Raw genomic sequence first — 12,500 nt, forward strand, 5'->3', positions numbered from 1 at the left:
TTCGTGTTCCCTTTTATTTAAAGAGCGGGCGAATGAGACACAAAGGTAATAAATCTAATCTAATTATCTACATTTCCAGGTTTTTTTGCACCACCCCTTGCATTTAAAATATGTATGCGCACGTTAAGTACTGAATTTTTATGAATCTAATTCCCTGTTACAAACGTTTACCTGTAGGCATGGAAGGATGGTGTAGCAACGCAATTTAGAAAATATTCATACATTAGTGTTCTTTCCACTTCATAATTCATCATACTTATCATAAAAGTCAATTAATGAATATTTACGTTTACCTTTATCATATCTTTTTTTATTATAAACATACATACCGCTACTACAAAGTCATAGCTGTACCTCACAGAATTTTCTATTTTAAATCACAACGAAAAGTATAAAAATATATTTGAATTACTACTGGAAATATACTATCTAACTAAACCGGTCTAAGTCAATTACTCATACACACATGCACACATATTATATATATATATATATATATATATATATATATATATATATATATACAACAAACAATTAACACAGCCATTTCTACAGTAGTCCACTGCAGGACAAAGGCCTCCGGCATGTCCTTAGTGATGCCTAGGGTTTGGACATTATCATCACCACGCAGGCCACTGCGGATTGATAAAGGTGGGAGACTGGTCTGATAGCTCCCAAAACCAACCTAGTATGGGTGGCCCTAACTAGTACAGCTTTGCTGATTATGGAGATACACTAGCCTTTTCACCACGTTAAGGTATCCCCACTAAGGATGGGGATATTATATATATATATATATATATATATATATATATATATATAGTTTTCCAACATCAATCCCTATATATCCCTCTGCACTTGGGTACATCTAACAACTCTGAGCAGCGTCAAACAGAATTCTAAACCTCTCAACTTGGAAAGTAAACGATGAATGACTGGTGACAACTGGTACTTAGGTCCTTCAATATTTTTCCAATTTTTCCATTACTAGCTGTACGCATTTCTTTCAAACATTCTATAAAACTCTTTTCATCAGAGTTACACTGCCTTGTATACAATACAATATCTCGGTGATCCTCTACAACACGGCTGTCAATGACTCAGTATACAGACAAGTGTTCCTGTCTTTGTTTCTGTGCTATTTCATGTAACCATGTCATACGAGGAAAGCATTTGAACACATGGGAAAGTGAAACTACACGCTTCATATATACATACACCTGCACACACAATACGTCCATATATATATATATATATATATACATATACATATATATATATATATATATATATATATATATATACATATATATATATATATATATATATATATATAGAGAGAGAGAGAGAGAGAGAGAGAGAGAGAGAGAGAGAGAGAGAGAGAGAGAGAGAGAGAGAGAGAGAGAGACCCAAACGAAAAATAAGAACAGCAGACATGGGTCCCGACATATGATAGGAATAACCGTGAAGACATAGCTTCGCACTGCAGCCCTTCATGATTGCAGGTGTGCAACGGCACGCGGATATCGCTGCTGAAAAATACAGATGGTAAAAATCCCCGTTAAACACGGTGCAAGGAGATCGACAGGGTATCCCCTAGAAGACACTCAAATCCCGAGGTACTTGGCCAGTGGTTAGCGATGCAAAATCATGACCTTTAAGATAATATTAGAGGTGTCTGGGATAATATTGCAGGTGTCCGGGATGATATTAGAGGCGTTTAGGATAATATCCGAGATGTTCGGGGCAACGCGATACCCGGTTAATTTTGTTTAAAGACATAAACGGACGACTGACTGAAGAGTAAATTTAGTCAAAAGGTTATCTTATTCTTCTTTGCTAATTTGCTAACAAGAATATCGAATTACTATGCATTTCTTGGCCGTGTCCAATTGATTTTCGCTGATAAAATCCTGCCAAAACATCGTATATGGGTCACATGTTGGAAATAGGTATTTGAAGCCACAGCCTAATTGGCAAAAATATGCAATAATGTCTAATGTGAATAATAAAGGCACTTACCAGAGTAAATCTAAGAAATTGAAAGGGTAACTTAGCTAAATTAAGACGTACCCAAAGAGAGACTATGTAGACGTCATTCATTATTGATACTCTACTGTAGTATGAAGTAGTTACTAGACACTCCAATCGTATAGCCACTTCATGAATGAAGACACACAAACAGCTACCCTATACACTTCTCTCTCTCTCTCTCTCTCTCTCTCTCTCTCTCTCTCTCTCTCTCTCTCTCTCTCTCTCTTTACATATATATATATGTACATATATATATGTATATATATATATATATATATATATATATATATATCTTTCCTTTAAGCATAACTACATTGTAGTTAATATGATACTTATAATTCATAGACTAAGCACTTGGGCTATAACATAAATTTTATACTCCATTAATCCAATTATTCTGCTGAACTGCATTAAAACTGAAATGTGAAATAAACTTATACAAAGATTAAAATATAAAACTATGTAAAAGCATATGTTGTTGTTTGTTTAAGATTAAGACATAACGTGTTCGAATCTGAGTCTTGCTCATTGAGCAGACCATAAGTAAAGAAGTTTCATTACAAATACAGAAATCAATATTTCTACATGAGTAAAGGGAAAAAAAAAAGAAAGAGAACACAACCAAAATAATTTTTATTCATTTTCATCATCATCATCATCCAGGTATAGGTCTTCTACTGTACAGTATATCCTCGTCATCGTTGTCTAAGTTTATAATGATAGGTCCAACAGGCTCTTGAATGTTGTCCATTGACCAATACCCATCCTCAAAGGCTCGAGATCGTTTCACTGCAGACCCCCAAACACTTTCAGTAGCCAAAAGCTTGGCTTCCTCCAGTCTTGCCTGCAAGTCTGCCAGGGTGAATCGCTGTAAAGATGAACGCACATGACGTTTCATACATGTCCATACTTGCTCAATGGCATTGAGCTCTGGGTGGGCAGGTGGCAGATGCACCACCTCGTGGCCCCATTCTCGAATTATGTTGTCCACGATGTACTGTGGCTTTGGCCTGTTCTGTTGACATATGAGCAACAGCTCAGGTCTTGTGGCACCGTCTGGGGCAGGGATTCGGTGACTCTGAAGCCAGGTAATAAGGTCTGCTTTCTTGTGAGAAAATTAATTCAAATAGAATAATATACTAAAAGATATATCCTGATTAGCAAAACAATTGCGTAAAAACTCATAAAATTGAGTATAAAGGAAAAAATAAACACAAGCAAACAGAGAAAATGTAAACAAAACATGTAATAAGCAATAATAATATGCATAGAGAGGGAAAGTCACCCTCAAAACATCCAAGCAAAAGAATTACAGACATTGAAAATATAGAAAACGGAGAAGGGGGGGGGGAGCTACATTCTTATTTGTTTGCTCACTTCTTCAAACACGAGTTCGCCAACGATGACCCCAGAAACCTTCATTTTAGTCTGCTCATTATTTCCCCCAATATATCCTAGTGATCATTGCGGTTTGCCCCTCCACAAATATTGGTTTACAGCAGCAAATCATTCTTTGGTTTTTATTTGGCTCCAGATAACACATGCATAAAAGACTTCCTCTATTACCCCCGTGAGGAACAGAAAAAATATACGTGGTAATCTCCCTTCAATAATTCTTGCCCAGACGAGGGAAAATTTCATAAGGGAGCAGGCAAGGAGGACCCCGGTTCCTGATGGAGACTTTCAACGGCGTAGAGGTCGTTTCTCAATACGAAATGGTGGAAAATTGAGCTTTAAGTGCCATACCTGGTCTTCACAAAATTCTCTCTAAAATACCCAGCCGTACATTAATAAAAATGACGCAAATTAAGTGAGGCAATTGTTATGTGCGAGATCCATAAAGCTCCTTTCTGACGAATTCAGTTCCCACAGTGACTTGCAATTTGGCAATAGGTCGCTTCCTCTCTGAGAGAGAGAGAGAGAGAGAGAGAGAGAGAGAGAGAGAGATTTCATTTTCAATATACATATATATATATATATATAATATATATACTGTATATATATACTGTATATATATACTGTATATATATATATATATATATATATATATATATATATATATATATATAGATAGTACCGTCTGTACCTATACGCCTTTGCAGAAATAAACGTTAGTATACATAAACTTTTAATAGGATTTCACTGAAATACATTTTACTTAGAAAACCCTAACTGAAGAAATCTATATAAAATCAAATAAAAATAAGTAACTATGAAAAATAACTTACAGAAGTAAAATATGTAAGGATATTTTGAAGAATCCACGAGTTCACTTGATCGTTTTCGATAATGATACTGATCGAGGGATGATTGACCGAATCATTTCAACACAGAGAATTCCACAGATACAATTTCCGAATGATTCGCTTTATTCTAAAGAATCGTAAGAGAGCGGATGTTTCTGAACCGAAACGACAGCAATAATAACAATAAGCATAATGATGATAATATTGAATAGTGGTGAATATATATAATCGATTTGAATAACAAAATAAGAAAAAAATAAAAACTACAAATATAGCATTTACGAATCCTTTTAACATCCCAAGTTCGCCGAACCATACAGAAGATTATTTGCGACGCTCTGAGGAGAAAGAAAACAACAAAAGTGTATTTGCGACCCTCAAAGGATAAAGAAAAAAAACAAGGGAAAAAACTTTCTTCTGGTTGAGAGGATCGATATGAGTTTACATTTACCGGATGACTTAATGAGCTGCACTAAAGAAGGGTAAGCCCCACTTAAATGTTTACAAAGCGATAACGGATTACCCTAGGGGGTCGCAACCCCCATTAAACCCCACTTCAAAAGGAATGAAGAGACGCGACCGGGCCTTTTATAAAACAATGATTTTCCAACGGAGTCCTTCATTCGGGCGAAGAAATTGGTGTGTTTTGTGACTCCGAGGAAATTTTGTTTACTTCTGGTTATTTAGAGACTTGTTCTTTGGAAATGTTGATGGAGAAGTGACGACAATGTCTTATGTCATTTATTTAAATGAATTTTTATACAACTATTATATTAACTAAATGTCATAAATATTTCGCAAAAATAGATTGCAAATATATTTTTCTGCTTTAATGGTAAGAAAAATCTGTAAAGTAATAATAGCAATTTGGAAAATTTTACGATCGTAAATGACCACTTTTTCTCATATAGACTTCCTGGTAATGTCGGCCAGACATGGGCTCCATGCCATTTCTATCCCGTAAGGGCATATACAGATGTAAACCAGAGTTCTAGGGACATGGTGCGGAACCCTGAGTGATAACATTGGTTCAAAAATTTCTCCTGCCTTTCTTATACTTGCAACGTCCAATATCAAAAACATTGATGGATTTTAGCAGCTGTTCGTATCATATTAGTATTGGGTTATTATATACGGTACCTTCCTGTCATAGTATGCAAGATAATGAATTGGGCTACATCAGTTGCTGTCATACTAAGGGACATAAACTAACGTTGCTGACAGCGACATTCTCTAATATCACGTATACAGTCATAAACAACGGGTAATTCTACCTGGCATAGCTCAGATACTTCAAGGGCTCCTCGTACAATTATGTCATTATCTATCAAAAGCATCAATATTTCTTATTAATAACCAAGGAGCCAGAAAATTCAGATACATAAATAATAGAAAGAAGCAAAATACACTATAGTGATGCATACCCATTAACATCTAAGATCTGCAATTTCATTATCATTGTAACCAAATTACTATAATCTATTCATATTAATATATTCCTAAATTATCTTAAACCAAGTAATGATACGATGCCAAATATCCAATAATTGAATTTGTTATTTTGTATGGTAATGTTCAAACTATACCTGATTATTGAATCCTTATCTAACTTTAATCAATACGAGGGAGAGATCTTCTATTACCCTGGAACAATTCAGACAGGCCATCATCACACACTCGAGTAAATCATGACCCGTACGCAGCTGCTTTTATGAGATAATTTGAACTGGCAGGCTAACAACCTACTTATTTTGTACTAGACTTATCACCTTCAAGTATAGCTGAAAAAGAAAAACGTTGCATTAACTACTGTACATCCAGACCAAGCTTGACAAGATGAAAATCCAGAATCTGGAAGCGAATTTCAAAGCTCAGCTGTAAATTGAATAAATCTTAGGAGCAAAAGATTGGTTAATTTTCAATGAACTAATGATGGAATACTTTAAAAGCTTGAAAACTTACAGGGTACGAAAGTTAAGTAAAGACAATACAGCAACGAAACCGGGAAACAAATCTTCATTTTGATCACCTACATTCAGTGCTTTCAATGCAGCTACTCACCTAAGATCACATTACAACCCGTACAACAACTGTAAAGTCAAACGGAGTTTAACCAGATATAAAGTCTGGAAACCTGATTACTGAAATAACGATCCTAATACAACCACAACTATCAAAACCATCCTACAACCCCAGGGAAGAATTTTAAACAAGAGTATATGGGGCCTTCAAAAATTTGGAGAGAAAAAAAAATCGACACCTAACATTAGCTTCGTGGGAATAAGCATTCGCGTGTAAATTCCAATTATCCAGATCCCTTAGAAACTCCTTATTCTTCGTGTACTTTCCAACAGTATTTTATGTGAACTTTTATCAAGGCTCACGCAATGAAATTACCAAGTATACCTTTCCGAAAAGAAGGCCAGAGGAAACATACAGATATGATACTGTTTTATCTATAAAAGTTTCTGATACTTGGAGTGAAATATAATATCTAGTAAATGAACATATTAATGTTTTTAAAAAATTAAGAACAAACAAAAATTCTTATTAAAAAAAAAAACTGAATAAACGCCGTTAATAAATGAAAATGAAGAAAACACCGAGGCAGAACTAGACATCAACGTATGTAATCTTCACTAAAAGTCTCGCCATCATTACTAGAAATAAAATCAAAACCTTTTTCCAACATCTTCTCCACCCTTCAAAAGTGCACCATCACGCCTGCATTTAACATCAAATTCAAAAGAAATGAAAACTATCGGGCAAACAAGTTAAGGTGGTCTGACTGCACCGGCAATAGAGATACACGCGTTGGAAAAATGTCATTCTCCCAAGGAAGTTCTTGCGATCGTTTTTTTTCCTTCTTTATAAATGAACAAGGTATTACCGACAATGGTAATGATAGGTTTGATCGGATTCGTAAGAACTGGGACATCAAATGGGAAGAAATTCAAATTCAGGGAGAATAAAAATCCTTCTATCTATCTATTTGCACTACAATAGTCTATGCATCTGCCTGTGTGTGAGTGTATCAATTTGAAAATAATCTGTGCATATATATATATATATATATATATATATATATATATATCATCATCATCATCATCATCATCATCATCTCCTCCTACGCCTATTGACGCAAAAGGCCTCCGTTAGATTTCGCTAGTCGTCTCTATCTCCTACTTCACGCCTCATATTTCTCAGCCATGTAGACCTAGGTCTTTCGAATCTTCTAGTGCCTTGTGGAGCCCAGTTTAACGTTTGGTGAACTAATCTCTCTTGGGGAGTGCGAAGAGCATGCGAAAACCATCTCCATCTAACCCTCACCATGATCTCATCTACACTTGGCACTCGAGTAATCTCACTTAGTGTTTCATTTCTAATTCCGTCAAGCCATTCAACTCCCAATATTCTTCTGAGGGCTTTGTTCTCAAATCTTCTATATTATATTATATATATATATATATATATATATATATATATAGTATATATATATATATATATATATATATATATATAGTATATATATATATATATATATATATATATATATCCATCAAACTAAGGATTCTCCATAGGAACTAGAACGATAAATGAAATTAAACAAACATTAGCGAGACAAAACTTTTAACACAATACCGGATAATAAAAGAAACCGTTAAAAACAAAGAAATAAACAAAACTTTTAAAAGTAAACAAACAAAAGAATACGAAGTCCGACGGAGTAGAGCCTTAGGATCTCCAACTGCCAAAGTTATCTTGCGCGATTTCACCAGTGGTCGAACTCAATTAGGCGTTAACCCGTATCATGTATAGAAAATGTAATGGGATTCTGACGCCTAGATATTCAACAGGAAATTTAGATAGAGAGAGAGAGAGAGAGAGAGAGAGAGAGAGAGAGAGAGAGAGAGAGAGAGAGAGAGAGAGAGAGATTAAAATGGGTGTAGAAGCCATTAACAAGAGAGACACGGGGGCAGAAGAATGAAGTTAATTATAGTTTGTGTCCTTCACTTCTAAAGCATTTTTCTTTTGGGGGAAGGAACGTGATTACTTTCGGTGACTGGAAGGCGGTTATTAATTCAACGTTGTTTATCAATATTTACTTAAGGTGAAATTATCTCTTAATTTTACAGCAATCCCTTGTGATATTTTTATAGCTTGACAGTTTCTTGAAATGCTTCCAATACTCTTGATGACTCTTTAATGATATATATATATATATATATATATATGTATGTATGTATATATGTATGTATGTATTTATGTATGTATATATACATACATACATATATGTATACTGTGTGTGTATATATATATATATATATATATATATATATATACACACACAAATTCATCAATAAAGAATTCCAGAGTGTAGTAATTACGACAATTCCTTTATAGTATATCACTTATTATGATTTCTAATAAAATTTCTCTCACTGCTGGCAATTCCCTAATGTCACTTCTCCCAATTAGTAGCTCTTCTAGGAGAAGTGACCTAGTCTCTGTACCATGGTCTTCCACTGTCTTGGGTTAGAGTTCTCTTGCTTGAGAGTACACTCTGGCACACTAACCTACCTAATTTCTCTTCCACTTGTTTTGTTAAAGTTTTCATAGTTTATATAGGAAATATTTATTTTAATGTTGTTACTGTCCTTGGAATATTTTTTCTTTTTCCTTGTTTCCTTTCCTCACTCGGCTATTTTCCCTAATGGAGCCTCTGGGCTTATAGCATCCTGCTTTTCCAACTAGGGTTGTAGCTTAGTAATAATAATAATAAAAAATAATAATAACAATAATATAATCCCTTTGTCATTACTTATGTTTTTGCAACCCCCAATAAATTTTAATCTTTCTAATACCTCCAGGAATAGTATTATGTTCAATATAAAAGACCTTCAATAAGATTATGTCTTTTCAGGAGAGAGGTGAAGTGAAAGCTCCAAGGACGGATACAGTAAAGCAGAAAGAAATGAGAGACCCAAGGACGGAGAAAGGAAAATTGTGGGAACAAAGAGAGGGAACAAAGAGAGGAACCAAAAATATACAACCCCCAATGAAAAAGTGGAAAAGATAAATGAAAAAATAACTATCATAAATGATACAATAAAAATAATACAAAAAGTAGTTAACAGATATTTATGCAAGGAAAATCAAAACAAGCTCAAAGGAAAAATAAAAAACTTAAGGGAAAAATACTTCATGACGTCAGAATAATAAATAAAGTAATGAAAAAACTCAGAAGAGATAAGGATCTAAATATAATGCTAAAGCAAACCATAAATTCATATGTTATAATAACACAGCAAAGATTAACACGAAAATAGGAAAGAAACAATAAAAAAGTAAGGATAAATCACCTATCAAATCAGATAAAAAGGGCTAGCAAGCATCAGCGTAAGAAATGGCAGATAGAAAAAAAAATAAAAGGTGTGTAAATGCATAAATAGAACATAAGAGATAAAAAAAAAATTATTAAAAAAAGATTTATGAATTACGCTGTATCACACTGCTTATAAACAACTACATAAATAAACAGGCAAAGTAACAATCATCGCCGATTGCCAACACGGCAGCGGTGTGGGATGGATCATTAGGAGGGGCAGGAGGGTCTGTCCAATAAAGTTTGTTTCGCGTCTGGGTAATTGCATGCGTACTACCGCACAGGATTTATATCCATATTATGTTTATCTCTCCTCAGATTTATCGCCCTATCTCATCTATCTCCCTTTTTTTTAACATCAGTGTGACCAAATATAGAAAAACCAACGTATGGTAGACTCATTATAATTCTTTACGAGATCAGTGGATGTATATATTTTGGATACTTACAATGGTACTACAAAGAATACACTTCCTTTTATAAGACTTTGTAGATAGATGTATTGATGCATAGACAATAAACGAAAGATTTGACAAAACGTAAACCACATTCGCCTTTGGCCAAACAACAGCAAAGGTTATTTCTTCAGAAAAAACTAATCAGATATTTTAAAACTACTGCCAAAAGTCAATGCAATCTAGTGGTCATATTAAATTGAGGACTTTCTATTTAATTCTTGGAAGAGCCTCTCCTCTCTCCTTACCGTCATCTAAGATTATTTATTCCTCACGCTTTAATTCAAACTCCATTCGTATTGTCATTCATTTCGTTGCTTTCGTGGCTTCAACTTAACTAGACACCCTTAGTAACATTGCTAAACAACATTTCACACCTAACATTCTATCATCTTCACAAACATTTCGTTTAAAACTAGTAGCAATTTTATATATCTTCAGAATAAAACATATCCACTTTCATCTCAAGAGATGGCTCCTGCAAATTACCTGGTCATAGTCACCGAGAATTTGTAACATATAACCCATGATCGTAAATAAAACCTCTAAAAAGCGATCATTAGCATATTCATGCAGCTGATAGATGACCCTCTCTTTTAAAGCCTACGGAAACCACGCTTTCACTCTTATGGGTGACAAGAAAAGAAAATGAGGACTTTCTAATATTTATTGCTGGTGATAAATTCATGACATAACGGGGCAGGATTTTTCAGTCTCTAATCTTCTAAAAATAAGCTCATTAAAAACGATAAGCTTGCAATCAACCAATTAGTATATATCTATCTATCTACCTATTTATCTACATATATATATATATATATATACATACATATATATATATATATATATATATGTATGTATATGTATACATATATATACAGTATGTATGCATATATACATACATACATATATATATATATATATATACTGTACTTTAAAGGGATATAAAGCGGTCAAAGAAAGTGGAAGTGACAATTGTTTGTTTTTTCTACAATGGTTTCTCTTTCGGTGAAATAGCTTAATATTGATGTGTACACACAAACACACACACACACACACACACACATATATATATATATATATATATATATAAAGCAAAGGTTGATAGCTTTGATGTTAACCATATTCTTAAAACTTGTTATGATGCAGATCCTTTTCATTTTCGAGAAGTTTTCCTGTGGCTAGGCAAGATTTTTCATCTAGAAATAACACATATCATTAAACTATAATAGATACATTTTATTCATAAGATCAAGGGGAACCATTGGCAATAAAAAAATAAGAATAACATAAATATCAAACTTTCAAGCTTGTTGATATTGGTGAAGACAATTTTCATGTACTGGTACATAAATATGACCAAGTTACTAGTAAGGTAATATTTGCGAGAATAATAAGTTTATGGTGGTAAAATACGGAAGTTAAGACAAAAGCATATACGATTAAATTCCTCAATCTTAAAACTAAATAGAGTAAATTAATACAAAACTTCCTTCCATGAGAGAGAGAGAGAGAGAGAGAGAGAGAGAGAGAGAGAGAGAGAGAGAGAGAGAGAGAGAGAGAGAGAGAGAGAGAGAGAGAGAGTCGTGACGAGGTGCTTAGGGATAATGAGTACTCTTACCCCAGTTAATGACTCCACCCACTTTAATGACCCCGCCTTCATTAATTACAGTAGCCCGCCTCTCCAATGCCTACCCACCAATCAACAGTGACCCAAAACTACCTACTAACAACCTACCCACAAGAATATACTAATTAGACTTACATACAGACACACACACATGAATACAAATATTCTGGAGTCAAAAGAATTTGGTAATTTCTAAGACAAGGATATGAAGAAACCAACCTAACCCACATGTCCTCTCTTCATAGGGAAGACTCCATGTGTGGTCTCTTGTTGTGATCCCATAATTAAAGGGTTATTTATTAACATTATTTATTAAGACAAATCATCCCGTTTCATAGAGTATGTAACAGTAGTTGAAGCCATTAATTATAAGTGAAATTGAAGCCCTTTTTCTAGTTCCAACAAAATGTCTAATTCCCGTAAGTGATAAAAATTTGAGCTTTCAAAACAAAAGTAGAAAAAGAATTACAATGATATAAATGCAAGATAGTTGGGAGGTCCGGCATTAGATAACAAGTTACCAGATTCACAAGGCGAATGAAAAGATTGAATACTGACAAAAGATAAAACTTGAAATTGTATGAAGCTGCAGAAAAATATTGTTATAATTAGGAATTTTCGATATTCGAAGTCTTGATAAAAGAAAACGGGAGACAGTCGTATTGACCGCCTCTCTCGTTCTTTAAAATTATACTGAAATTTGTCTCCTAATAATAAATATGCATTGTATATGCATAGGAGAAGCACGC

At 34.0% G+C, this 12,500-nt stretch overlaps 2 protein-coding genes across 2 annotated transcripts in view; both read right to left on the reverse strand.

Moving 5' to 3' along the window:
* mbf1 (multiprotein bridging factor 1) overlaps positions 1 to 12,500 on the reverse strand; it is a 1,089,494-nt gene that overhangs the window by 964,825 nt on the left and 112,169 nt on the right. The window lies entirely within an intron of this gene.
* LOC137652708 (uncharacterized) lies at positions 2,690 to 3,456 on the reverse strand. The gene is made up of 2 exons (XM_068386110.1): positions 3,412 to 3,456; positions 2,690 to 3,139 (listed from the first exon to the last, which is right to left on the reverse strand). The coding sequence occupies exons 1-2, from the start codon at positions 3,454 to 3,456 to the stop codon at positions 2,690 to 2,692; spliced, it is 495 nt and encodes a 164-aa protein (XP_068242211.1).

The sequence above is a fragment of the Palaemon carinicauda genome, chromosome 14 (genome assembly GCF_036898095.1).
Source record: "Palaemon carinicauda isolate YSFRI2023 chromosome 14, ASM3689809v2, whole genome shotgun sequence".
Lineage (NCBI taxonomy): Eukaryota > Metazoa > Arthropoda > Malacostraca > Decapoda > Palaemonidae > Palaemon > Palaemon carinicauda.

Coding starts and splice junctions, on each gene's coding strand:
- LOC137652708 (XM_068386110.1), bottom strand. CDS start 3,456: ATGAAGGTTTCTGGGGTCATCGTTGGCGAACTCGTGTTTGAAGAA. Junction 3,140..3,411: donor GCGAACTCGTGTTTGAAGAA/GTGAGCAAACAA, acceptor TTTTCTCACAAG/AAAGCAGACCTTATTACCTG.